The sequence below is a fragment of the Genypterus blacodes genome, unplaced genomic scaffold (assembly GCF_046128005.1).
Source record: "Genypterus blacodes isolate CSIRO-AG114 ecotype Tasmania unplaced genomic scaffold, CSIRO-AGI_Gbla_v1 ptg000498l_1, whole genome shotgun sequence".
Lineage (NCBI taxonomy): Eukaryota > Metazoa > Chordata > Actinopteri > Ophidiiformes > Ophidiidae > Genypterus > Genypterus blacodes.
In genome coordinates, this window is record NW_027467257.1 from 25,001 (window position 1) to 52,500 (window position 27,500).

Here is a 27,500-nt window from a genome sequence, read left to right on the forward strand (position 1 = left end):
GTCAGAGTCATTAAACAGCCTAACGGACCAAACGCCTCCATGAGAGCAGCATCAACACTAAAAGAGCTCTCACTTCACCTTAATGGAGCGAGCACAGCCTCACGCACACACACACACACACACACACACACACACTGAACCTATTGATCCAGGTCCTCCTTTAAGCCTCAGTCTGGCCTCCAGTGAGCCCGCTGAGACCAAAGGGACCAAATGTTCCTCAGTACTCAGAAGTCAAACTGAAGGCACTGCAGCATTCTGCCAGTTTCCCCCTCTGATACCAGGCTCACACCGAGGCTTCACACTCACAGAGGAGGGAGGTCACCACACACACACACACACACACACACACACACACACAGGCTGTATGTGTGTTTGATCCCTGTGCGTCTACATAAACCTGATTCTGGTTCTGAGCTCAGCTTTAAGAGAATATTGCATTCTGCCGCCATCTACAGGTCACAGTCAGATACTACAGGGGACAGAGCAGTGAAGGATCCTGGGAAAGTTGTGGTTCGAGGAAGAGAAGAGGAAGAGGAAGACCTTCATGCTACAGACCTACAGATGTATGTCAGCAGAGTGATGAAGAGTTGATTGGCTCTCACCTTCCTGCGCTCTGATTGGCTGGAGCTTCGTCTTCCTGTCGTCCTTTGGCTGAATTTGCCTACCAGCTGCTGCCTGCTGTTATTCTGGGTGCTCAGGTTTCTGTCACCGTCCCTCAGGGTGGAGGTGTGAGACTCATCTTCATCCTCCTCCACGTCTTCCTCCTCCACAGAAACAGAAGAACACAGGCAGCTCACTTTGATTGATAGTAACTGAGCACCAAACCTGCTTCAGAGATGTAGAGATGTATTATAATGGATGATAAACGTGTCAGAAGTTGTACTCAGAGATCAAACACACACAAAACCAAAATACTGCACAAGAAACACAGAAGAAGGAAGAATATTCATAAGACTCAAAGCTAAACAGAGTGGAGATTCTGTTTAAAGTGAATCTGTGCTGAAGTGAAGCAGGAGGACGACTGAGAAGCATGAAGAGCAACTGTGAGACTGAACTGTGTGTGTGTGTGTGTGTGTGCATTCAGGTGAGGTCAGAGGAGGTGAAAGCTCTGGTTTCACTGTGATTTGACTCATCGCCTCATCTGAGCTTCCTTTCCACATCTCTCACACTGCTCTCTGCTCTGTTTGCCGCTCAGTGGGTAGAGCGTCCGCTTGGGAACCGGAGGGTTGCCGGTTCGAGGCCCTGCCGAGGTGCCCCTGAGCAAGGCACCGAACCCTCAATTGCTCCCCCCTCTGCGAAGGGTGGTAATGTAATGTAAGTCGCTTTGGATAAAAGCGTCTGCTTAATGATCGTAATGTAACGCACATGTGTAACACTCTCTCTGAGTAAGGACAGTAACTACCCTCCCTCCCTCCCGTCCCGCCGTTGGCCCCTTGGACGGGTCGATCCAGAGGGGGACTTAAAGACAGAGCGGCGGCGGCGTCCTGCTGACAGTCGGCGTCTTCGGAAATGGCGACACGGTTGGATGAAATGAGTTTGTGGTGATGACAAAAGTAACACCGCTCACCGCATCACTTCCTGTGACCTGGAGCACCTGCAGCGCGGCACAGAGCAGCCGTAGGGCCGCTGTCCCTCTGTCTGAAGCAGCTGTGGACATGAGTCACTGTGGATGTGTGTGGGTGTGTGTGTGTGTGTGCGCGTGTGTTTTCCATTTAAAGTTGGTAAGAAGGTGGAGTTTGTCCTATTTGTTTGATTGACGAGTTATTATTGAGTTTAAAAAGTTCCTTCATTTTCATAAACTCATTTGTTTCATGAGATTCAGGTTAAGTTCATGTTTTCATTTTCACATCGTCAATTTTCTCAAACTGAGAAGAAACATAATGACAAGACCTGTGTGTGTGTGTGTGTGTGTGTGTGTGTGTGTGTGTGTGTGTGTGTGTGTGTGTGTGTGTGTGTGTGTGTGTGTGTGTGTGTGTGTGTGTGTGGATCCTCCTCCTCCTCCTCCTCCTGGGGGGAGTCCCAGCCTGCTGATGAGCTCAGACCAAAGCCAGTGAAGCTTAGGCCTGTTTGTCAGTCGACTGCAGGCTTCATCCTCCTCTTCATCTTCGTCTACAGGCTTCATCCTCTTCTACATCTTGGTCTCAGAAGGTGAGTGAACTCTCGTCTTTGTTCTTCAGTCATTGTTGTGATTTCTTTTGTTTTTCTCTTACGCTTCAGTAAAAAGGGAAACATTCTCCCATCATAAAACAGTCAATCAATCAATTTGTTGAATATTTATATTTATATATTTTTCAAGTAATATAAAGATCGTTCTCTTCTTTTCCCTTTGAGACAAAAATTTTGTTTAAACTTTTGTTGTTGTCAGAATGTTGAACTTCTCAGATTCCCGGACGCCAAAATTTCATTTTTCTTTGTAGAAAATTAGGAATCAAGAATTATATACAAATATATCAAGAGCTTGTTTAGGGTGTTTGGCTCATGATGCATCTCTCTCTCTCTCTCACACTCTCTCACACTCTCTCACACACACACACACACACACACACACACACACACACACACACACACACACACACACACACACACACACACACACACACACACACACAGATTGCTGCTTAGCGGTGTGTGACAAACACACTCAACCTGGGAGTGACTCGAGCTGTGAGATGAGTGTGTGAGAGCAGCTGAGTGTGTGTGTGTGTGACGGCTCAGTGACTCAGTGCTCACTGGAGCAAAGACAACTAGAAGAAATGATTTTATTATCATCATTTGCATCTATTTTATTATTTATATTTACTTTTTGGTTTTACCAATTTAATAGATGACTGTTCTCACACACACACACACACACACACACACACACACACACACACACACACACACACACACACACACACACACACACACACACACACACACACACACACACACACACACACACACACAGCATGGCTTGTTGTGCCTCATGTTGCTCATGTTGCTGTGTATCCAGCAGGCGTTGTGTCATCCTCCCCTCTGTCTGTGCTCACTCACCTGCTGTGTCCTGTGCCGTGGCTCAGTCAGAGGTCAGAGGTCACCAGGCCCATGGGGGGACGTTGCCGTGGCTTGATTACAGAGTGTGTGTCCTGTCAGCTGGCATGTCAGGACAAACACGTGCGCAGCAGCTGCTCCGACTACTGCGGTGAGTTCACTGCCACCTTGGAGCCGCCTGTTAAAGTGTGTGTAACAATGATATGATCAATCAAACTGTGTGTGTGTGTGTGTGTGTGTGTGTGTGTGTGTGTGTGTGTGTGTGTGTGTGTGTGTGTGTGTGTGTGTGTGTGTGTGTGTGTGTGTGTGTGTGTGTGTGTCTCAGAGGCTGCCACCTGTAGAGCTCGGCCAGGTCACTACTTTGACCGCCTGCTGAAGACGTGTATCTGGTGCAGCAGCGTCTGTGGTTCACACCCGGCTGAATGCTCCCAGTTCTGCTCCAGTGAGTACTGACCTCTGACCCCTGACCCCTGACCTGTACCCTCTGCAACCAAACACCCACAGGTGGCATTTATTATCTCATATTAAGATACGATGTCATCCAAACAAGAGAGTGATCAGGATCTCTGTGGTTCCTCAACATTTAGAGGAGCCAGACACTGCTGGTCTGGAGACAGAGACACAGAGACAGAGAGACAGAAAGAGACAGAGAGACACTGAGACAGAAAGAGACAGAGAGACACTGAGACAGAAAGAGACAGAGAGACACTGAGACAGAAAGAGACAGAGACAGAGAGACACTGAGACAGAAAGAGACAGAGACAGAAAGAGACAGAGACAGAGAGACACTGAGACACTGAGACAGAAAGAGACAGAGAGACACTGAGACAGAAAGAGACAGAGAGACACTGAGACAGAAAGAGACAGAGACAGAGAGACACTGAGACACTGAGACAGAAAGAGACAGAGAGACACTGAGACACTGAGACAGAAAGAGACAGAGACAGAGAGACAGAGAGACACTGAGACAGAAAGAGACAGAGACAGAGAGACAGAGAGAGAGAGAGAGAGAGAGAGAGACAGAGAGACACTGAGACAGAAAGAGACAGAGAGACACTGAGACAGAAAGAAAGAGAGGCAGAGAGACACAGAGACAGAGAGACAGAGGCAGAAAGAGACAGAGAGACGGAGAGACACTGAGACAGAAAGAGACAGAGAGACAGAGAGACAGAGAGACACAGAGGCAGAAAGAGAGAGAGAGACAGAGAGAGAGACACACAGAGACAGAGAGACAGACACAGAGACACTCCAAACCGGAACAGGTTTGGGTTGCAGAGTGAACTGTTGAGTGTTATATGTGTGTGTGTGTGTGTGTGTGTGTGTGTGTGTGTGTGTGTGTGTGTGTGTGTGTGTGTGTGTGTGTGTGTGTGTGTGTGTGTGTGTGTGTGTCTCAGAGGCTGCCACCTGTAGAGCTCGGCCCGGTCACTACTTTGACGACCTGCTGAAGACGTGTATCTGGTGCAGCAGTGTCTGTGGTTCACACCCGGCTGAATGCTCCCAGTTCTGCTCCAGTGAGTACTGACCTCTGACCTCTGACCCCTGACCTGTACCCTCTGCAACCAAACAATCACAGGTGGCATTTATTATCTCATATTAAGATACGATGTCATCCAAACAAGAGAGTGATCAGGATCTCTGTGGTTCCTCAACATTTAGAGGAGCCAGACACTGCTGGTCTGGAGACAGAGACACAGAGACAGAGAGACAGAGAGACACTGAGACACTGAGACAGAAAGAGACAGAGACAGAGAGACACTGAGACACTGAGACACTGAGACAGAGAGACACTGAGACACTGAGACAGAAAGAGACAGAGACAGAGAGACAGAAAGAGACAGAAAGAGACAGAAAGAGACAGAGAGACACTGAGACAGAAAGAGACAGAGACAGAGAGACACTGAGACACTGAGACAGAGAGACACTGAGACAGAAAGAGACAGAGACAGAGAGACAGAAAGAGACAGAAAGAGACAGAAAGAGACAGAGAGACACTGAGACAGAAAGAGACAGAGACAGAGAGACACTGAGACAGAAAGAGACAGAAAGAGACAGAGACAGAGAGACAGAAAGAGACAGAAAGAGACAGAAAGAGACAGAGAGACACTGAGACAGAAAGAGACAGAGACAGAGAGACACTGAGACAGAAAGAGACAGAGACAGAGAGACATTGAGACACTGAGACAGAAAGAGACAGAGAGACACTGAGACAGAAAGAGACAGAAAGAGACAGAGAGACAGAGGCAGAAAGAGACAGAGAGACAGTGAGACAGAGAGACAGAAAGAGAGAGACAGAGACAGAAAGAGACAGAGAGACACTGAGACACTGAGACAGAAAGACAGAGGCAGAAAGAGACAGAGAGACAGTGAGACAGAGAGACAGAAAGAGAGAGACAGAAAGAGACACTGAGACAGAAAGAGACAGAGAGACAGAGGCGGAAAGAGACAGGGAGACAGAGAGACAGAGAGACAGAAAGAGGGGGGAGACAGAGAGACACTGAGACAGAAAGAGAGAGAGACAGAGAGACACTGAGACAGAAAGACAGAGAGACAGAGAGACACTGAGACAGAAAGAGACAGAGAGACACAGAGGCAGAAAGAGAGAGAGAGACAGAGAGAGGGACACACAGAGACAGAGAGACAGAGGGATACAGAGAGACACAGACACACAGAGACAGAGAGACAGACACAGAGACACTCCAAACCGGAGCAGCTTTGGGTTGCAGAGTGAACTGTTGAGTGTTATGTGTGTGTGTGTGTGTGTGTGTGTTTATAGACGTGTCCTCATCTCGTCCCCTCTGTCCTCCAGCTCCTCAGCCGGTCTCGTCCACTCACACACCGGTGCTGTTCCCGGTTACAGTGTCTGTGGTTGCTGCTCCCTCTGTGCCGGCGGCTCTGGAGGACCCCTCTGTGCTGCTCTACTCTCTGCTGGCCCTCAGCATGGTGCTGCTGCTGTCCAGTCTGTCTCTGGCCCTGCTCGTCTTCATCAAGGCAGCCAGGATGAAGACGGCCAAACAGGAGCGCCAAGAGGAGGAGGGAGGCCGGGAGGGAGGGGCCGTCCAGCCCAGCCAGGAGGTCAGCGGGTGGAGGCGGAGCTCCAGAGGTGAGTGTGACGCTCACTGTCCACGCTGTCTGTCCTCTCCCGTCCTCACTGTCTGTCCTCACTGTCTGTCCTCTCCTGTCCACGCTGTCTGTCCTCTCCTGTCCTCGCTGTCTGTCCTCTCCTGTCCACGCTGTCTGTCCTCTCCTGTCCTCACTGTCTGTCCTCTCCTGTCCTCACTGTCTGTCCTCTTCTGTCCATGCCCACTGTCCTCTCCTGTCCTCACTGTCTGTCCTCTCCTGTCCACACCCACCGTCCTCTTCTGTCCACACCCACCGTCCTCTCCTGTCCACAGGTGCTCCCACCAATCTGAGCCTCTTCCGCCCGGCTGATGGCGAGCTGTCTGAAGACTCCATCCCGACTGAGACCTGCGCCTGCGTCCAATGTTTCCCCGAGCTGAGAGCGCCCAGTACGGGCGACGACCGCCAGCAGGGGGCGGCGTTCTCCTTCTACCAGCAGGCCGTCCACCAGCCGGCGCTCGTCCAGAAAGGCGGCGTGGGAGGAATTCGGGAGGAGCTGCTGCTCCGGAACGGAGGTCCAGGTGGAGGCAACCGGGAGATGAGGTCACTGAGCGCCTGACGACTGGGATGAGACACATCTGTCCCCAGAACACGTCCAGCTGTCTCTTTACTCTGAGGATCCAGACGCCTGGAGGCGAAGTCCTGATGGATCCATCCAGAGAGAAGAAGGTGTGTAAGGTCGGCCTGCTGATCTGTGTGAAGTCATGTGACAGAAGTTGCTGATCATTAAACCATACAAACACAAGAGGCATGATGGAGGCGTGTGTGTGTGTGTGTGTGTGTGTCTGTGTGCCTGACTGTCTGTCAGGGACCAATCAGACCAAGCCCCTCCCCCCTCCTGATTGATCACCAATAAAGCAGCAGCAGCAGAGCGATGTACAGATATAGATTATTCTTTATTTGTGAGTCTTCTCATGTTGTGTCACGTTCTTGCAGCAGTTGTGTGTTTGTGTGACCAGCAGAAACAAATCAAAGTGTACACAGAAACCATTACATCATCATCAGCTGTCATCCCAGCTGAGTCAGCATGCTGAGTGCGAGTACTGATTCAGTACACAAACACACGCTACACACGCACGCCAACACACACGTGCATACACACAGATACACACACTTTTTGTTTACGCGCACAAACACACATTTGACACAAACCCACTGATGCTGGGCGCCGGCACACACTGTACACGTGCACACACACACACACACACACACACACACACACACACACACACACACACACACACACACACACACACACACACACACACACACACACACACACACACACTGAATAGATCAACATGCGTTCTGACAGTTAACACTTCAGGCTTCAGGCCTCTGACCTCACACCCTCACACACACACACACACACACACACTCTGTACGCGCACACGTTTACTTACGTTTCACCAGTTGTGTATTTTTGGCTGTTTACCTGAAACAGCATGACGAGCACGTACAGTATCTTCAACATGGAGAACATGTATGTTACATCGCAGCCCCGCCCCCCACTATTTGGAATGACCCGATTGGTCGGGTGGCTGGCGGCTGCGCGGCCCCCTGCTGTCCGTCAGGCTTTGTGGGCGGGGCCCCCGAGAGACCAGCAGGTGTCCCCGGTGCCACGGCAACGACTCCATCGATTTGCCAGCTCACCGCCTGACGGACGCCGCAAAGAAGTCTAGTGTCCATAGCAACGCCAAGCCAGACACAGAGTTCAGACAAACCCTCCGTCACCGTGGCAACATTTTGACGAGCATCCTCATCATAATCTATTTTTTTTCATGAATAACGGCACAAAGTGACGACAAACCGAGCGTGAGTTTGAACGTGGAGGCGAGAGGACGAAGAGTTAACGAGCTCTCATCTTTACAGGATGTAGAAAAATATAGGAGGGAGTTTTTCTGCTCTGTGGTGGAAGAAAGGAGGAAGAAACGCCGCCGTGGATGTGAGCCGACCTTTGTTTGTCTCATGATTACTTTAGATTTGCATTCACAACAAAGAAATGCATAATAAGAGGACGTCCCCCTGTGTGTGAAGCAACTGTGCTCAGGGACACAAAGTTGCCGGTTTCAATCCTAACCTCTACGCAGCCTCGGCAGAGTTGCTCAGCGGCGGCCAGTAGAGGGCGGCGGCTCCGCAGATCCCCGTCGCTGTTACGGAGCTCCCGCAGGAAGTGGATCCACGAGACGCACGAGCGCTGAAGCGGAATCACAGGAAAACACTTTGAGGCAACGGTGAACATATTTACATCTAAGAGCTCCTCTGGGTTCAGCGGTTCTGTCAGGACACAGACCCGCTTCCTGTCAACATGCTGCTGCTCAACCTGAACAAACTCGTACCAGCGAAATAAGGAAACACACAGAACGTCACATCCTGTCCACGATGGAAGGGTACTAAGGATTGGTGTCACAGAAGTGTTGGAAACTAACGTGGAGGCTTTGACCCGGTATGGAGCAACAGGTCAGAGCGGTCAGGGTCAGGGTTCATCCTCTGGGGACCACAAAGACAAAATGCAAAGTTATGATCTGAACCCAACCGGGCGAGGAAGCCAATGTGGAGAATTCTGCCCTTTTTTTTTTCTTTCTGTGCAATAACTGAAAAGGAAACATCAGCTGATCCTGGTTGGTCTGTAGCTCCTCCCCCTTGAGTGTTCTTCCTCTATGACCTCACAGCTGATGGAGTTAATGTGTTAGAGTGAACGATGCTGCTCAGAGTGACTCAGAGTTCAGGCAGGAGTGGTTTCCTACACTCCTTCACCTTTGACCTTTCCGTCCTCTCTTGCTCCTGCAGCTTATTCGTACTCCAGGAACTGTTTGTGGTAAAACAAAAGGTACCTGTGTGACACAAAACACACAACACGACATGTGGTCAGAGAGACACATCCCAGATAAGAGAGCCAGCAGGTTAAACGCACATTAACCCTTTGCGAGCCGCTCACCCTTCACTGTCAAGGACGTCCTTGATGGAGGCCTTAGTTATGATGGCGTCATCGCATTTGAACCACTGGTCCTTGTGTTGGCGGATGAAGGTGGTGTAATGGCCGCTCTCTAGCGTCCCCTGGTGGTTCACCACTGCAAACAGACTGTACCTGAAATATGAGGAGAGAGGAGGAGGTTTAGTGTCAACACTCATCTGGAGCTGTGTGTGTGTGTGCGTGTGTGCATGTGTGTGTGTGTGTGTGTGTGAAGGTTTGCTGTACTTGTTGTCGTTGTTGAAGGGGTCCACGCTCTGCTGGTACTGTCCATTGGTCCTGCTCTCTTTACTGAAACACACACAAACACACACACACACACACACACACACACACACACACACACACACACACACACACACACAGACACACACACGGCTTCACAGTTTGGTCTGAAGATGTGCCGGTGCAGGATGAAGACAGGAGGAACAGCAGCAGTGCTCTCCTTCAGTTTGTAACAGGCCATACTGCCCCCTAGTGGAAGGTTTGGAGGATGTGGAAGTGTGTGTCGTCTCACCTGGAGGCCATGAACGGCGTCATGTCCAGCTCCAGAGGGAAGGAAACGTAGGTGGTGATCTTCCTCCGCAGTTTGGCCGAGTGCTCGAACCTCTGATCCACACACACACACACAGCTCAAAGTCTATACCAAATAAAAACATCACACACACACACACACACACACACACACACACACACACACACACACACACACACACACACACACACACACACACACACACACACACACACACACACACACACACACACACACACACACACACACACACACCTTGAGGTGAAAGCAGGCCACGATGGGCAGCTTCTTCATGGTCAGCTGCTTGGTGGACTCCTGGTAACTATGGCAACCGCTACACTTGATCTTAGCACTGCTGCCGAGATGCTCTGGTCTGGTGAACCTGGAGAGAGGAAGTGTGTGCATGTGTGTTATAAGTGTGTGTGTGTATGTGTGTGTGTGTGAATCTGGAGATAAGGTGGTTTGGTTTAATGAGTGTGTATGACAGCAGTGTGTACTTTGGCCTGGTGTGTGTGTGTGTACCGGCGCAGGCAGTCTGTGAGCGTTGTAGCCCCGGAGGCGTGGCTCTCTCCGTTCAGCGCCGAGCCGTCTCCCCCCGGACTGAGGGGCCAGAAGGGGGTGGAGGAGCCGGGCAGGTCCAGGCTGATGTCCCAGAACGGGTCGATGGTGGTCGACACGCCACTGGAGGGAAGCAGAGACGCAGATTAGAGTGAAGCTTCACACACTCTCCTCTTCTTCTTCACTTCAACATAACTGAGCAGCAGAGGATTGAATCACCATGGTTACAGCAGCATGGCAGCTAAATGGAACCGACAGCAAAACGGCTATCAAGGTTGTTATTACTTTAATATTGAGTTATAGTTTTGTTCTATCCTTACACGTGTCATACCCACTCTGACCACCAGGTGGGAGGAGAGTTCAACTTTACAGAGGTACGCCATGAGATATGCACACTGCTGACTTCTGATGGAAGTGTTTACATCACACACACCCACATACGCACACACACTTACTGGCAGACTTGACAGGTGACATCAGACTGCAGGCCTCCAGTAAAGATTTGGTCGATGATACAGTTACAATGGTTCGGGTTGTTGGCTTTCTTCCCGTTGTCGTCTGTGTACATGTGACACGCGAACACACACACACACACACACACACACACACACACACACACACACACACACACACACACACACACACACACACACACACACACACACACACACACACACACACACACACACACACACACACACACACACACACACACACACACTTAGTGTCTCCACATTAATCTGTCAGTGTTTCTCTCTTCATCAGAATGAGAGAGTGACCTCTGACCTTTGCAGTGTCTGTGCAGGACGTCCAGCGCGGCGATGAGGAACTCGTGGGCGTCCTGCTGCTCGTAGCCGGCCAGGTGGCGGGCGTGCGTCCACACCAGGTGGAGCAGACGGAACGGGATGTGGGGCGAGCGATGACCCGAGTAGAACTGGAAGAGGAGGGAGGGAGAAGACAGAGAGTCAGAGAGAGAGAGAGAGAGACTTGAGCGTGATGTGAGTCTGAGAGCAGCAGACTCTCTCTCTCTCTCTCTCTTACCTCCTGGAACAGCTGGGACATCTCACACACCAGGCAGGAGTTGCTCTGCATCTCACATTTGTGTCGGTCCGACAGGAAGAAGTCACGCAGCAGCGGCGTGTGTGTGAGCGCCTGCACGATGCAGTTCATGAAGCACGTGTTGCCCAGATTGATCAGCCCCCGCAGGCCTGAGGGTGGGGGGGGGGGGGGGGAGGAGTGACACACACACACACACACACACAAACACAAACACAGAGGTTTGTTGGTTGTGTTGATGTGACCGATGATGATGATGTACTGCTTTACTACTTTTTAATGTGTGTGTGTGATGATGATGATAATGCTTCCTCCTTCACTCTATCCTGTGTGTGTGTGTGTGTGTGTGTGTGTGTGTGTGTGTGTGTGTGTGTGTGTGTGTGTGTGTGTGTGTGTGTGTGTTTGTTACCAATAGTGCAGTTGGAGGTGATCCTCCTCCTCTTGGGGTTGTGACGCAGCAGCTCCAGCTCCCTCTTGGTCGGCTCCCATGTCGAGTACTTCTCCCCTATACCTGACACACACACACACACACACACACACACACACGCCAGATTATAAAGATGTTCCCCACTGGTGTGTGTGTGTGTGTGTGTGTGTGTGTGTGTTACCTTGCATCTTCCAGGCTTTCCTCTGTTCCTCTCTGGCGATCTGTTCCATGTCTTTGTCATATATGTAGTCTTGGCACATGAAGCAGTAGATCCCCCCATACAGCAGGTCAATGGCTGGAGGGAGAGAGAGGGGGGAGAGAAAGAGAGAGAAAGGTGAGGAAAAGGGATGAGACACACACACACACACACACACACACACACACACACACACACACACACACACACACACACACACACACACACACACACACACACACAGAGCAGAGCAAAGTGCTTCTTCTTCTTCTTCTCACCACACCTGCTCTGCCTGTACCCTGCAGCTACCTGTTTGCTGTTGCCATGACAACAGGCCCGCCGGCCCGGCCGACGCAGAGCAGTCGTCCTATGCCAAAAGAAAGGAGGCAAGGCAGGAGGACGGAGGAGAGGAGTGGAAGAGTGATGAAGGAATGAGGAGAGAGAGAGAGAGAGAGAGAGAGAGAGAGAGAGAGAGAGAGAGAGAGACCAACAATAGAACAATAGAGCAAAGAGCTGTGAGGGGAGAAGGAGAAGAGTGGAGAGAGGAAAGAAAAACAGAGAAGAGGAAGAGGAGGACAGAGGAAGAGGGCTATTCCATGGGGTTTGTTAAGACTTAATAACCGCATCGTACGTCTGCTGAGATCGGCTCTGTTCTGACACACACACACACACGCACACACACACACACACCACTCACTCACTACTCATTAGTGAGGTCATTAATGCTATAGCGTCACTAACATGAGGCCAAACACACAGGTGAACCCCCAGAGGCCTCCCAACCCAGTGCAATGATGTTGCACTGGGTTGCATAATCTCACACACACACGAATACACACACACACACGAATACACACACACACACACACACACAAATACACACACACACACACACACACGAATACACACACACACACACACACAAATACACACACACACACACACAAATACACACACACACTCTCTCTCTCTCTCTCTCTCTCTCTCTCTCTCTCTCTCTCTCTCTCTCTCTCTCTCTCTCTCTCTCTCTCTCTCTCTCTCTCTCTCTCTCTCTCTCTCTCTCTCTCTCTCTCTCTCTCTCTCTCTCTCTCTCTCTCTCTCTCTCTCTCTCTCTCTCTCTCTCTCTCTCTCTCTCTCTCTCTCGATCGTCCTGCTTGATTCAGTGAGTCGCCCCCTCTCCCTCCCCCTCTGTAACCTATATAGAGTCTATTTCAGCTCCAGATGTGTAAACACGACCTCCAGGCTGCTGTGTTTGTTTACTGTCGGCGCTTTCAGCAGCATCTTCATTAGACGCTCAGCTGTGTAATTAACCTGCTTTGTTTAGGGATGCAAAACCATTGCACGGTGTGTGTGTGTGTGTGTGTGTGTGTGTGTGTGTCATACCCAGGTTGTGCCTCTTGCTCTTGGCGTGCTCGTGGATGTGTTTCTTGGCAAAGCAGGCGAAGAAGACGCAGTAGAGGCAGGAGTGGAGTCTGTTCAGGTGGGCGCCGCACATGTGGCAGATACACGACTTGGCCTGGGGGCGAGGGAGGAGATGGATCTCACAACATCACCGCACCACTCTCACACAGGATGTATAGGCAGCAGCATTAATCATGTATGATCACACGCTGTCATTCAGCTTCACACCAGAATCAAACGACTCGCTCTGCAGTCAGGAAACTGGGTCACACACACACACACACACACCCACACACACACCCACACACACACACACACACACACACACACACACACACACACACACACTTCTGGAGTGGTTTGAGGTTTGCATCTCCTCGTGCGTCCACACCACAGTTTGGTGAGGTTTTCCATCTTCATTGTGGAGTTTGTGTGAGTATTTGAGGGTCCAGGCTGGTTTGGCACATGTACGTCACATGTGTGTTACATGTATGTAACAGAGAAAGCCTCATTCTTATTCCAGTCACATGTCTCCTTTCATGCTTCAGAGCTTACATGCATCACATGAATTATGAAAAGGCATCAATATGCAGCAGCTTCTCTCCTTTCTGTTTCTACTTCACAGAATTCAGAAGAACTCTTAGGAAGGCTTCCCCCCCCAAAGGTCACAGCAGAAGACGAGCAGGGAGTTTAGATTTAGATTCTTTGCACCTTTATGTTCTGAGGCCTGGTTGATCCTGAATATATTGTCCTGATTCTGTCTTGGATCAGTTTGAATCTAAACAGTGTTTCAGATCACATCACAGAGGAGGACTCCAGAGCGACCTTGAGAAGCCTTCATCATTGTGACACACAGGTTAGAACCAGAGGGCCCTGGTTCCCCGTCTCCACAGGGGGCGCTGCTGGAGCTGGAGCCACACTCACAGGGGACTCTGCACCCACGTATTGGACCTCAATCTGATATTAGATCTGGGCGAGCTCTGGAGGAAAGGGAACAGGACTGAACTGACCGGTGCCGCCATGGACACAATTACATTTGAATGGGAAATTGAGCCGGGACGCAGAGCTCCAGGGAGGGGACAGGCAGCCGGGACGCCAAGTGCACCCGAACAGCCGCCACAGCATCTGGCATGAGGCGTGGGGAAGGAGGGAGGGAGGGAGGGAGGGAGGGAGGAGACAGGGGGGACAAGGGACCAGGCAATTACTGCTGAGAAGACCTCGCAAATATGCACACTGCTGATTTCAATGGCCATGCCTGCTGGATTACCAGCTTCCACTGATCCCATGCAAATGCCCCGGGACACGCTGTTGGCGCCGAGTCATGCATGAGCTCTGCATGCATGCAAGCACACACACACACACACTTAGTTATTCTCCCTGCCAGAGCAACACACCCACACATCATGTGGTCCTACACAATAAACAGGATTCTTCTCAGGCCTACACACGGAGCCACACATGAACCAACAACCTGTGTGGAGCTCAGAGGCCATGTCACCTGACACGCCAATCAAACTGCCTTAGAGCCAGAGGTCCAGGATGATAAGGATCAGTTCATGTAGAAGTGTCAGAGAGGCGGTGATGGATGAGGTCATCGTTTCTGTTGTTACCTGCACTAAGGAGGATCAGTTAGTCTCATAGAGTTACTGAGGGGTTTCAGGTTGAGCTCCATCCAGGGAGGAACACACTGTGACACTGTAATAACACAACAGGCTCTGGGGGCTGGAACGCAAAAGGTCTGCATCAGCACCGAGGAGGATCAGAGGCTGCAGGATGTGGGGCTGTGTGTGAGGCTGAGTGTGAGGCTGAGTCACTCTCAGCTCTCATTGTGGTATCAGGGCTCAGAACCCACGAACACCAAGTCTGCACGATTGCTTTTAGAGATCACCGTGGCAGGCGCAGTGCCATCACTCACACTCTCTCTCTCTCTCACACACACACACACACACACACACACACACACACAGTGTTACCTTGCGTTTCCTGGTCTCGGCTGAGCCGCTCCAGACGAAGCACTGGTAAATGACGCGCAGGTTCTGTTTCCAGTTGTCCACCTTGAAGCCGCTGACATGCGGGCAGCCTGCGGGACTCATGGCAGCCTCCACATGCGGTCGTCGCTTCCTCTCTGGCTCCAGTCCCCGCGGCGCAGACCCAGACCCAGACCCGGTCCCGGTCCAGACGGGCTCACTAGCTTGCCAGGTTCGTTATCCAGTTGCTGCGTTGCGGCTAACTCAACATGTCCAGGTTGCCGTAATGGAGATACGCACAGCGAGAAACATTAAGACGTTCTTTACATTATTCCTGTATAAAAATAAAACATTACCAAGCATTTAATCCTGGAGTGACGCCGCGCGTGTTAAGTTCCATGTTAGCTGCTTGGCTACATGTCGTTTAGCATTGGAATTTCAACTATAGCTTACATGGTGAGTAGCAGACAAGACCCACCTCATTCATACCGACGGACCAATGGGGAGCGAGTGCTGCGTTTGACTGACGTCTTTCAACTTCCATATAAGGCCAAAGTCCTGCCTCTACGTAGCGCCTGCTGCGCCGTGATTGGTGGAGCTTTCCTGCAAGCTACATCCGCCTGTGGAAGGATGTTGATCAGCCTCACCGCGTAGTTGAGGTTATGAGTGTATCAATCAAGATTCAAGATCGGAAATTAATCGATTTCTTTGTTGACAAAGGCATGGAATCATCAGTTATATTCATAAACAATTTATTATAACAGATCCACAACCGCATAGCTCCCAAATAACATGACAGTTTGGTTTCATCTGTTGACTTCGCCACTTGTAATAACAAGCTGTCAAACCACTTCTGTGCAGTGCTCTAGCGACCTCTAGTGGATCCAACCTAAAACCAAAAAATAACAGTGCACCAGATTGTGAGCTTCCATCCTGTGACAGAGGGAGGAAGAGGGCCAGCCAGGGGAAATAACAAAAACAAGACACTGCGAGAATAAAGTCACAACATTAGAAGAAAGTCATGAATATGAAGTCGCAATATTTTGAGGAAAATAGGTCAAATGATTTCTAAAACGTGCATTTGTCTGTCAGCCTTTGTGATCGTTAAGGATGAGGAATCTCTGATGAAGTCATATTTTAGTGTCAGCGTCCTGAATGATACCAGATTATGTTTTCTTTGAAATCTCATGCGCGACAACTTTATTTGCTGACATTCTTATTTATTCTAATAACATGTCGACACGTCTCTCGAGATACTATGACTTTATATTGGAACATTTCAAAATTCGTCAGGAAATATTACTGCTTCATTCTGTTAACATTCAGAAGTTTTTCTCAAAATATTCTGACTTTATTCTCTAAATCTCTTAAGCGTGTTTTCCCACAGTGGCCCTGATGCTCTGTTGCATCATTGGGCTGAGTTTGGTGGAGTCTGTCTGTCTGTGTGTACAGATATTTGATGATATCTACATTCTAACGAAAAGGGAGTGAGAGGGAAACGATCATTGCAGTCTTTACAAATGTAGAATATATATCAGATTTATTCCTGGTCAGCCATAGAGGGATTACCTCATGGTAACGCCCTCTGTTTAAGGCCATCATGCAGCAGAACCTAAACAAACAGTGAGATTATTCACACATATTTTAGAACAAATAAGTCCAGTTTTTATTATTGTGGTTTCTGTTAACGTAGCAGTGGCGCTCCAACCTGAACATTGATAAATAAAACACTGACAAAATTGTAATCTTTTTTTCTTTTCTGTTAGGATCTTTTGCTTTTGTCCATAAGACACTGGGAAGAAAAGAAGAACCAAATTCGTCATTCCACACATTTAGATTTTCCTTGACCAATGTCCTTTATGCAATAGAATGTTTGTTTTCCTCTTAAAAAAAGCCAACTCATCCCGGGAAGAACGGAGTTGGGTGGCGGCGGCAGCGTTCTCTCCCCTCCGAGGCCCCTCAGGAATAACTTGACGTTTTGCTACCGACGTCATCCTCCTGTGATCCCATACTCTGAAAGACAGCCCAGCAACCAGTAAGTGCAGCCGTCGCCTCCGTACACAACAAGCGGGCGCCACCTTTAAACATTCTACATTACGTCATCGGGTTTTTCTGGAATGTTAAGGGTCTGATTCCTCACCTTCTGCACAAATTGTGGGTTTACTGTGATTTCTTGATCCATAGACTTTAGTTTTTCATCCAGCTCTATACATTTAAGCATCTGAGGGAGGAACAACAACAACAACAACAACACCACCAGCGCTCTGTTAAGAACTGGAGAGACTCAGGCAAAGTGAAAAAGAAAAAGAGAAGCTCCACCCCCTCGCTCACCTCTTGGTCAATTTTGTGGAGCATTGCTGGGTTGTTGTATTTTTCAGGGTTGTCGTGGAAACAGACCATGCCATCCTTTTGGTTAATGCTAGCGTAGATCTCACCGTCCTCAATCTGAAAGGGAAGATACAACACAGAACCTTCAGACTCATGTGAGGGCCGATCAATAGTCATTTGCCATTTGTGAAAAACGGCCTGTAAGCGTGTGTGTGTGTGTGTGTGTGTTTCATGCAGGGTTTCTTGTGGCCAAACTCACCATGTGTAAGACGTATTTCTCTGCTTCCTGGGGTCCTGACAGCTGCACTCGACTGGCCATGTCTTGCAAGGACAACGTCAGGAAGGTCTGCACGACACAGAGACAGAGACAGAGGTCAGGAGAGGCTGTGACCTGCTGTGACCGTGATGTAACGGTGTGGCTACTCTGGTAATGAGACACTGTAAACTAAAGGCACTTTTGTAATCGAGACCCATCGTCTCTCAAGGTGACAGATTATCAGTGACTATCAGATTTTTGTACAGAAACGACGTCTGTTTAAAGTAAGTAAACAAGCTGACCACAAGCACCCCCTCCTCCCCTACAAACTCTCTATGAACATACTGCATCACACACCGATGGGCGTCACTTCCACACCAACCTTGGTTAGCCTCTGGATGTTCTTCTTGTAGAGGGAGGAGAGGCACTGCTTGACCAGGCCTGTGTTGTTGTCCCGTGTGAAGGTCTCGCTGTGTTTGTTGACCAGGCTGCGCAGCTCGGCGGGGTTGTTGGTGGTGTAGACCTGAGCGAGCTCGTGATACGCGTTGCTCAGGGGCTGAGAGGAAAACAGGAAAGAGGGAAGGATTATTTACGGCCAAAGCTGTCGCTGAAGTTTACAGCGAGTACGCGAGCAGCAAGTCCGATCGTTTGTGACAGAGCTGAGCCACTGCAAACTGGAGGAGAGAGACAAAGAAGAAAAGAGATGGGAGAGAGAGAGAAAGATAGACAGAGATAGAGAGAGTAAGAGAGAGAGAGAGAGAGAGAGAGAGAGAGAGAGAGAGAGAGAGAGACTCCCGATTACGGACGCGTTAAATCCGTCCTCGTGTTGTGAATCTTCCCCAAACATCCAAACTGAAGGCTACAAATAGGATCTGGCCTTTGTGTTGTGCTCCAGCATTATGTAACCACAAACTGAGGAAGTCTAGCAGCCAATTTCACCCGTCTGATTATATGCGTCAGCCCAACCCCGGGTTACATAAGCCAAACATTCAGCCCACAACCCATCCCTCCCTCTATCCATACCTCCCTCACTCCCTCCCTCCCTCCTTCCCTCTATCCCTCCCTCCCTCCCTTCGTACCTTGATGAACCTCGCTACTATCTGTGAGGTGTATTTGGGCAGCTGCTGCACTTTGCCGTGGAGAATGAGCGACACCAGGATGTACTTCTTATAGGCTTCCAACATGATGTGGCTCACTGCCATGGCTGGAGTGGTTATTGCCTGGCAGGGGAGAGACGCAATCATATATCACATCCACAAAACTACATTAGGGTTTAACCCTTTCAGCTTCTAGTCATGCAAACACAACACAACACAAGGCTCCTTTTAGCCCAAACGCTAAACAGGCAAAACTAAACAGTAACTAAACTAAACTAAACAGTCCCATTATAAAGCAGTCCCTGGGGGTGTTAGGTGTGTAAATGAGGGCCGTACCTGTTCATAAAAATACAGTGCTCTTTCAAAGTTTTTGAGGCCCGTGTAGATCATGCCACCGTAGTAGTAGTAACATAAAAAGTGCTTTGCGTCGTAGGCTCCGTTCTCCTTACAGATGTCCATCATGTCCATCTCCAGGAAGGGCAGGGCGGGCTTGAAGCACTTTGCTAACAAGCACAGCTACACAAAGACAAGGAGGTGAGAATGTTTGAGGGTGGAGATGAAGTCAAGTCGGCCACCTGCGCTGCCACAGAGCGCAGACGGACAAAAACAAACAGAAGTGACCAAGTTCACCCAGGACATCATTACATTCTGTTAACTAATTGTTCATGAGGTTCACACACACACACACACTCACCTGACACAGGTCTGCATGAACTGAGGTAAGCTGGTTTGTGTTCATCTGCATTTTGTCTATTGCCTGTTTAAGGACGACCACACCCCTCAATGGCTGTGAAAGAAGGAAGAAGGAGAAAGTCAGACCGATTCAACACACACACACACACACACACACACACACACACACACACACACACACACACACACACACACACACACACACACACACACACACACACACACACACACACACACACACACACACACACACACACACACACACACACACACACACACACACACATTTTACAAAGCAATAACACATTCAAATCGAGACCAGAGCACGTCTTGGTTTAAAGGGACCGACAGCACTTATCTACAAATAATGTCACACGACAAGAAGAGGAAGAGCAACCGCCTCCAGATAAGCAACTCATGCAATTTGCAATCCCTTTCCTCTTGGCACCATCAGTCAGGTGTTTCGTAACAACATCTCAAAGAGCGATCCCACGTCTTCTTACCTGTTTCCGCTCGACGAGGGCATTTGTCAGCTGGTGGCAGAGACCAGCAACTGCAACAGGAAACAGATGGGGTGGACAGGGTTAATTAATTGATTGGTTGTTTGCTTGTGAGCTTGGTTGACTCAATTATAGGCCACAGGTTACCTACACAATACACATAATTTGGTACGATGTACATAATGTATATAAAACAACCAAACTAATAATAGAACAGTGGATATTTGACAAATACTCACTGGAAAATAAAGAATATTAAAACAATCTGTGGGTTCTTTTCTGACTTACAAGTGTCTGTTGCATATCTAATGTGTTCCCCGTTACAGGTACTGATGAAGAGCTGGACTTGGGAGAAGAGCGTCTCAAAGTCAGGGATGTTTGGCATGGAGAACTTCACAAATCTGGAGGAACACAACAAGATTCAGTTAAAACTAAGAAAGTGGGAGATAAAGACTTTAAAGATAAAACCAAGGCAGCCTCAGTTGTGTTGCTGCCCGTGGCTCAAACTGGGGCGCCGGCCCACCGTAGAGTCCAAGAGGGCTACTTACAGCACAGCCAGCACGCCTAGGGAGTGCTCCTGGATGTCCAAGGCCCCCAGCACCGTGTCCAGGTGGGACAGATTTTTGGCCAGCAGCTCCCCACTCTTGTTGATCAGCTCACACAGCTGAGTCATCTGGCCTGGAGGAGGCATGGGTCATGAGCAGGAGAGCAAATAGGTGAGAAGGTTGGAGCATCTTACGTCGGGGTTCACACAGATTGTTAACAAGGAATCTCCATGACTTTATAATTAACTTTTCAATATTTACTTTTGTCTGATGGCCATATTTGAAAAACATAAAAGACACACAGCATAGTTTGATTTGTAAGAGATATGACATTTTTTATACATATTTAGACAATAAGCGGACCCTCTTCATCTCAGCTTCTGTAGATGATATTCTAGTTTGTTTCAACAGCTGACCAGAGACCTGGTAGCTATGGTAATGCACATCAACACCAGCGATAGGACTTTACCATTATAATATATGGACCAGAATAAATCTAATACATCTGCATTGAATTGAGACAGTCTGAGATATCTGTAGCATCATTAATCCTAGTGTACTAATATATATTATGCAGGGCCTCTTCTTTTCTGTTTCATGAAGAGTGGATGTCGCTTCGTAAAGTTGGTACAAACATAAGCTTATTAGCTGCTGCGGACCATAAGAGAGACCCATGCACCAACATGTGACTGATCAGGTTAGTCTCCTGGAACACAAACCAAAAGAAACGAGTGCAACAAATGCTCCACTCAGCTCAGACATGAACTTCATTGTTTAGGTGGTTGAATGAGTGATTTAACCACAAAGCTCTTCCGAACAAAAGCCACAAACTGACATTTACATTTGCGATTTGACTCGTTTGAAAAATAGTTTCTAACAGTCGTGCAGCGTGTAACCAGTGGTGAAATAAAGCGGCCGGTCAAGTGTCCTATGAAGGCCTGCAAAGGAGGAACTGCATGCGAGGCTGACAGACGCGACATTCAACCAATTATCTGCCCCCATTTAGGGCGCCAGCCAATCACGTGCAGGTAGGGCGGGACTACCGGGAGGCAGTCCTCAGAAATTATTTTCTACATCAAAAACAAAAAGTATGATTTAGTCATATTGCTTCATCTGATAACAAGCCCAGTGTTTCCCTAAGTGTCCGTGTGTACTAACGCGCCACCCCGGGAGACTTTAGAGCGGCCTCGCTGTCCCGTAAAGTCGTTTCAGCGGTGTGTTTACATGATAAAGCAAAAAGAAGGCTCTGGTCAGTTTAGCTATCGGCAAGGCATTGGTTAGCATACCCTAGCTAAGTAGCTAATAGTTCACACTCAAATGAGTTTCGCGCGCGTACCTTGAGCGGAGAGCTGCCGCACATTGTTCACAAACTGCTCCAAGGCTGAAGCCATTATTTCCTGGGTCCAAAGTGGAGGTAATTCGCACTGTTTTTCATTCAAACGTCAGCAACAACTCCGTCCGGACTGAGACAGGGGGCCACACAGCCGCCACAGAGGTGAAAGTATCGCGAGATCAATGGGAACGGACTGCAACGAGATTTAGCGAAAGACGGTTGGATTCTTAAAGGGCCAGACACACGCTAAACTGTGGGGTTTTTTTCCTCTCAAACAAGAACTTTATTTAACATGTCTTAAACATATACATAAACAACATAGGGTGGCGTTGAAAGCTACTTATAGAAGCGACAATGATGTAATCAAACTGACAATGTGATGTCATCCAACAGATATACAGCAATGATGTCATATGTACACGTTGAAAACATTTACGAACAAAACAATATGGGATGCAATAAATATAAAAGTTTTAGTATCCATAGGTTTTTTATATTAATACTGCTACTGGCTGATAAAGTGCAACCAATAAGACAATATAATGACAGAGTGTATTGATACCAGAGGAAATTCACTTATTTCGTAAATAAGATAAAAAATACAATTGTGTTTTACAATTTAGCAGGTATGTAAACATTTCTACCTACTATTAGCTCGTAAAGTGCACACAGGAAGGCGGTGGTTACACATTGAACACACGGAAGTAAACAGCAGTGAGTCATCTTGTTTACCTGCACAGAAATAAGTGATCGCAGTAAAAATGAGGGCGTAGTTGTATTAATGTACTAACTAGAACATAAACAAATGTATCAGCACACACACGTTACAACAAGTAGCTCGTAAAGTGATAAATATTAAGACAGCGGTAATGTGTTGCACACACGGAAGTAAGTAGCAGGGAGTCATCTCGTCCATACACGAGCTTTGCTGCGCCTGGCACAGTACAGTTTGTTCCGACTGCCGTGTTTTGCTGCAGAGCAGAGCGGAACCCCCCCAGCTGTCCCTGGCTGTCCTGGGCTGTCCCGAGTCCTCACAGCCTCTGTCCCTCATGCTGCAGGGTCAAACAGACCGCTGATAGCCGCAGAACGTCTTAATAAACACTGACACACGACACACGGCTCCCTGCCCGCCCCTCTGTGCCTTGGCTGACCTGTTAGCCTCTGCAGCTAGCTGAGAGATTAAGTTAAGCTAGCTCAGAAACGATAAACTTGTGCAAAACACGAATAACTGAAAACTCTCAGTGCAACCGTAAACACCCTGCGGGTTCATCGCCGCACAGGTTGGGACACTTTTCTACTCTCCATGCCGACTTTACCCGCGGGTGTCCCGAGCATTTCGGAGGAATTTCAGCGGACAGCAGCGAGCGCTCAGCCGGGACGGGACTCTGATGTGTGCGTGGAGAGCCTGCCGCCTGTTCCGGGGGAGGACCTGCCTGCACCGTGATCCAAGGAGCAGGGCCGACATGTCATCCTCTTCCGCGTCCGGGATGAGGCTGCGGGTGTTGGTGGACATGGACGGCGTGCTGGCGGACTTTGAGGGCGGCTTTCTTGAGAAGTACCGGGCGCGGTACCCGGACGAGCCCTTCATCAGCCTGCAGGACCGGAGAGGCTTCTGGGTGTCCGCGCAGTACGGAGCGCTGAGGAGCGGCCTGTGTGTGAGTCTCAAGCTGGGGTCGGGGGAACTTTAGGTTGATCTTTATTAATATACATGTAAGCCTGTTGGATGTAAATCTCCTTTAAAAAACATCATAAGTGCAAAGTTCAGTAAGTAAGATGAGATAAGATGAACGTTTATTATCCCGAGGGAAGTGTTTGTTGTAAGTACACACACTCACGTGGACACACTGTTGATAGTAGCTGTGTGTGTGTGTGTGTGTGTGTGTGTGTGTGTGTTTTGACTGCAGGAGAAAGCCATCAGTATCTGGGAGTCCAAGGGCTTCTTTCTGGAGCTGGAGCCTCTGCCTGGAGCAGTGGAGGCGGTGAAAGAGATGGCTGCGATGGACAAGTAGGCCTCACTCACACACACCTCAAGACTCCATTCACTGTGAACACACACACACACACACACACACACACACACACACACACACACACAGAGGACGGTTACAGCTCATATTCCCCCCCAAAAAAAGAGTCATTGTGACTCCAGCTCTCTCTCTTAGACACACAGAAACACACACATCACATTTAAAAAAGTCTGTCAGTCAAACTGAGCATGAAGGCGGCTGAGAGTGGAGACTCTCTGTTCAACGCCCAGTTGACTTGACTGGATGCTCCCCAGTGGGATCGGCGGTGTTGTAGACAGAGAGGCTCCATGTGCTTTTGTCCACCGCAGCTCTTTGTGTCCGGCGATAAGCAATCGGTCAACACAAGAGGCTGTGATTTCCATTTCCCCCGACATTCTCAGGAGTGGCAGCAGAGTGGAAGAAGGTCTATAAATAACCCTGCTGGTTATGAAACGGCATGTTTGTGTTTCCTCCTCCAGTGTGTGTGTGTGTGTGTGTGTGTGTGTGTGTGTGTGGATGTGTTGAGGGACACGACCATATGCTGGGATCATATGTTTGATTTCCACCGTTCTGTTTTCACAACGTCCGCGTTACAATCACACCTGACATCATGATTAGAATTAGAATAGAACTAATATAGAAAAACAAATGTAAGTCAATCAAATGAAAACGCTTCAGGGAACTCTTCAGTCTCTGTGAGTTTAACCCCACCTGCTGACTGAAGGTGAAGATGATGAGTGGATGTTTGTGTTTCCTCTCTGATGTTTGCTGCTCTTCTCTTTCAGCACAGATGTCTTCCTCTGCACCAGTCCTATAAACAAGTACCAATACTGCCTGTATGAGAAGGTACGAGCAGCCGCACAACACACTCTGATCGCTCTGCAACCCATCACTGTCTCCTTCATACATTCGTCTGTGTGTGTGTGTGTGTGTGTGTGTTTCCTCCCTGCAGAGTGCTTGGGTGGAGAAACATCTGGGCCATAGTTTTCTGGAGCGAGTCATCCTGACCAGAGACAAGACGGTGATCTCCGGCAACCTCCTCATAGACGACAAGCCGGACATCCTGGGTGAGGACAGAGCACAGGGCACCATGTCCTCACACTCGGGGTTTTAGGGGGTCGTCTGCTGCCATGGTGACGTTTACTGCTCTGAAATGAGTTTGATTTGGTTCAAATGAAACCTGGACAGACTGGGGAGCTTTGGGAGGCAGACGCAGTTTGCTTCTAAAGGCACCAGGGGGCGCTGTGGTGCTTGGAACGTTTAGGATGGAGGACAAACACTGTTGTGATCCAGCAGACTGATCCTTCAGAGTAAATTTAGCAGCACCCTTGGGTGCCTTCTTCCACAAATACATTTAAAAATTCTGAGTTTATCTCCTTTAATCCAGTGGATCTCAGTCCTGGCCCTGGAGTGAGACCTCAGGTGTGTTTGGTAAACATACTACATACTGCAGGGAGACAAACTGGATTACATTTGTGCGCCACTGCGAGTGACAGAATGAGCTGAAGACTGACGCAGGTTGACTCCAAGCAGACCTCAAAGGGTTAAAAGGCGTGTGTGTGTGTGTGTGTGGTTACGTATAACAGAGAGGCAGAGACGCGTGAAGACCTTCAGTGATACGACATGTAGGTGTTATTATTTGCGTAAATGTTTGATTGAACCTTACAAAACAGCTGGCAGACTGTGGGAAGTGTGAGGCAACGCCGTCAGAGTGTGCGTGTGTGTGCATTTGTGTGTGCGCCTTACATAATGTCATAATGTTTGTACCTTAACCTGTGTGCCCAGGCGTGGAGCCCAAGCCGACGTGGGAGCACATCCTGTTCACCACCTGCCACAACAGGCACCTCCAGCTCCCCACAGGCTCCTCCCACAGACGCCTGCTGTCCTGGGCCGACGACTGGAGGGCCGTCCTGGACAGCAAGAGACAGTGACCCTGTCCCCTTACCCACCAGTCACAGCTGCTCCAGCCAACCCCCCGCCGGCTGGAAGGGTGGAGGTCAGACGGGTCACAGGGGTCACTGGGGTCACTGGGGTCACTGCAGCGCCGGGAGCTGAGGCTTGGGAGGAAACGGTCGGCGTCATTAATTGCATTTAAGAAACGTTAAACACAACTTCCGATTGACGGTAGATGTTTCTGAAAGGAGGTTCACCTGTTTGACCACTGGGGGGCGCTGCAGGACAGCAAGCCTGAAGCCTGAAGCCTGAAGCCTGAAGCCGTCACAGTGTGTTACATGTTCTCATCATCATTCTGTACATTTACTCACTAAAACAACCACAGTGCTGCAGACTGAAGTACAAACTGTTTACAGAGGAAACTCCACTTTTTCTTAGGGTTTTCATCACACCGTTAATGTGCAATAACTCTTATTGACAGAAGCAGAGAGGCGATGAAGCACAGAGGCGATGAAGCAGAGCCACAGCCAGCTCTGATCTTATTTACATATGAGCTCGCTTACGCTCAAGTTTGGTGCTCGAGTCACAAGTCAACTGTGTCAAATTCAACCTCAGCTGTGATGATGTAACCTCATGTCCCGAGTCAGACACTCCAGGCCCGCCGCCCTGCGTCCTTCCTCCCTCCTCCCTCTGTTCTTCCTCCGTCCCTCCTTGCTCCCTCCTAACTCCGTCCTTCCTCACCAATGCAATCACGTCCAAGAGCCGTAAAGGTTTCTTAATTTATTCATCAATGACAAAATACGAAAAGACACACGCACACACATGCACGCACACACACACACACACACACCTCTCTTCTCTGAGTAATCCTGAATATTCTGATGTTCAAACTGACAGAAGAAGAATCTGAGTTAATGGTGATTTTTGATTTGATAGATTTCTGTTATAAAAGGAGAAATATGCCATTTTTGGCTGAATAAGGCAAATGAATAGTTTCTGTTCCATTCTTCTTCTGTGGTTTGTTTAAATGCATTTCCACTGCCAGTCAGCACTCATTGAATACCTCATATTTGACTGTGTGGTTGTTTCCTGTCATATTTGCTGTAACGGTCTTTACGTCACACACACCAGAGGAGACCATCGTATTGATTGATTAGGTTGATCTTTGTTTGTTTGGAGCCTGATCAGAGCTGATTGATCCATGGCTGGATGCTGTGATTGATGGATCACTTCTGTCTGTGTGACGTTTCCACGCTGTATCGTATTGGTCAATAAAAAAGAAGAACCTGTGAGTGTGTGTGTGTCTGTGTGTAGTGTGTACAGAATATTCAGCTGAACAAACAGACACGCCTTATAGTAATATAATGTACAATAACACAGGGAGCACACACAGGCGCAGCGTGTGTGTCCATGTGTGTGTCCATGTGCCACGCTGTGTTTGCATGTCAGTCGGAAACATGGCAGTGACTCACTGCCACTCATAACAAGGGCTCAGCACAGAACACACACACACACACACACACACACACTGCGGCTCTGCAGTCAAACCCACATCCACACACACTCCTACTTGTGTGTCATTTTTGCT

General features: G+C 48.9%; 4 protein-coding genes across 8 annotated transcripts; 2 read left to right on the top strand and 2 right to left on the bottom strand.

Moving 5' to 3' along the window:
* Window positions 1–1,939: 1,939 nt before the first annotated feature.
* On the top strand, window positions 1,940–7,022 carry tnfrsf13b (TNF receptor superfamily member 13B). 5 transcript variants are annotated; one of them, XM_076140022.1, is made up of 6 exons: window positions 1,941–2,148; window positions 2,996–3,184; window positions 3,359–3,475; window positions 4,428–4,544; window positions 5,840–6,133; window positions 6,426–7,022. In XM_076140022.1, exons 2-6 carry the CDS (start codon window positions 3,088–3,090, stop codon window positions 6,707–6,709), a joined length of 909 nt encoding a protein of 302 aa, XP_075996137.1. In that variant the 5' UTR covers window positions 1,941–2,148; window positions 2,996–3,087; the 3' UTR covers window positions 6,710–7,022. The 5 variants fall into 5 exon arrangements, with proteins under 5 accessions (XP_075996141.1, XP_075996137.1, XP_075996138.1 ...); XM_076140023.1 differs by having other exon boundaries at window positions 2,999–3,184; XM_076140025.1 differs by lacking the exon at window positions 4,428–4,544.
* A 922-nt stretch (window positions 7,023–7,944) lies between these two features.
* On the bottom strand, window positions 7,945–15,728 carry usp22 (ubiquitin specific peptidase 22). The gene is made up of 13 exons (XM_076140020.1): window positions 15,268–15,728; window positions 13,277–13,409; window positions 11,879–11,992; window positions 11,680–11,781; window positions 11,256–11,422; window positions 11,001–11,148; window positions 10,670–10,772; window positions 10,179–10,337; window positions 9,912–10,038; window positions 9,639–9,730; window positions 9,350–9,412; window positions 9,089–9,238; window positions 7,945–8,984 (listed from the first exon to the last, which is right to left on the bottom strand). Exons 1-13 carry the CDS (start codon window positions 15,385–15,387, stop codon window positions 8,942–8,944), a joined length of 1,521 nt encoding a protein of 506 aa, XP_075996135.1. The 5' UTR covers window positions 15,388–15,728; the 3' UTR covers window positions 7,945–8,941.
* A 1,056-nt stretch (window positions 15,729–16,784) lies between these two features.
* cops3 (COP9 signalosome subunit 3) lies at window positions 16,785–22,200 on the bottom strand. The gene is made up of 12 exons (XM_076140021.1): window positions 22,017–22,200; window positions 20,684–20,813; window positions 20,424–20,536; window positions 20,139–20,188; window positions 19,637–19,729; window positions 19,279–19,458; window positions 18,925–19,065; window positions 18,228–18,401; window positions 17,849–17,935; window positions 17,593–17,706; window positions 17,402–17,482; window positions 16,785–17,274 (listed from the first exon to the last, which is right to left on the bottom strand). The coding sequence occupies exons 1-12, from the start codon at window positions 22,069–22,071 to the stop codon at window positions 17,221–17,223; spliced, it is 1,272 nt and encodes a 423-aa protein (XP_075996136.1). The 5' UTR covers window positions 22,072–22,200; the 3' UTR covers window positions 16,785–17,220.
* Window positions 22,201–22,982: 782 nt separating this feature from the next.
* On the top strand, window positions 22,983–26,275 carry nt5m (5',3'-nucleotidase, mitochondrial). The gene is made up of 5 exons (XM_076140028.1): window positions 22,983–23,668; window positions 23,918–24,018; window positions 24,805–24,865; window positions 24,972–25,086; window positions 25,805–26,275. Exons 1-5 carry the CDS (start codon window positions 23,402–23,404, stop codon window positions 25,948–25,950), a joined length of 690 nt encoding a protein of 229 aa, XP_075996143.1. The 5' UTR covers window positions 22,983–23,401; the 3' UTR covers window positions 25,951–26,275.
* Window positions 26,276–27,500: the final 1,225 nt, after the last annotated feature.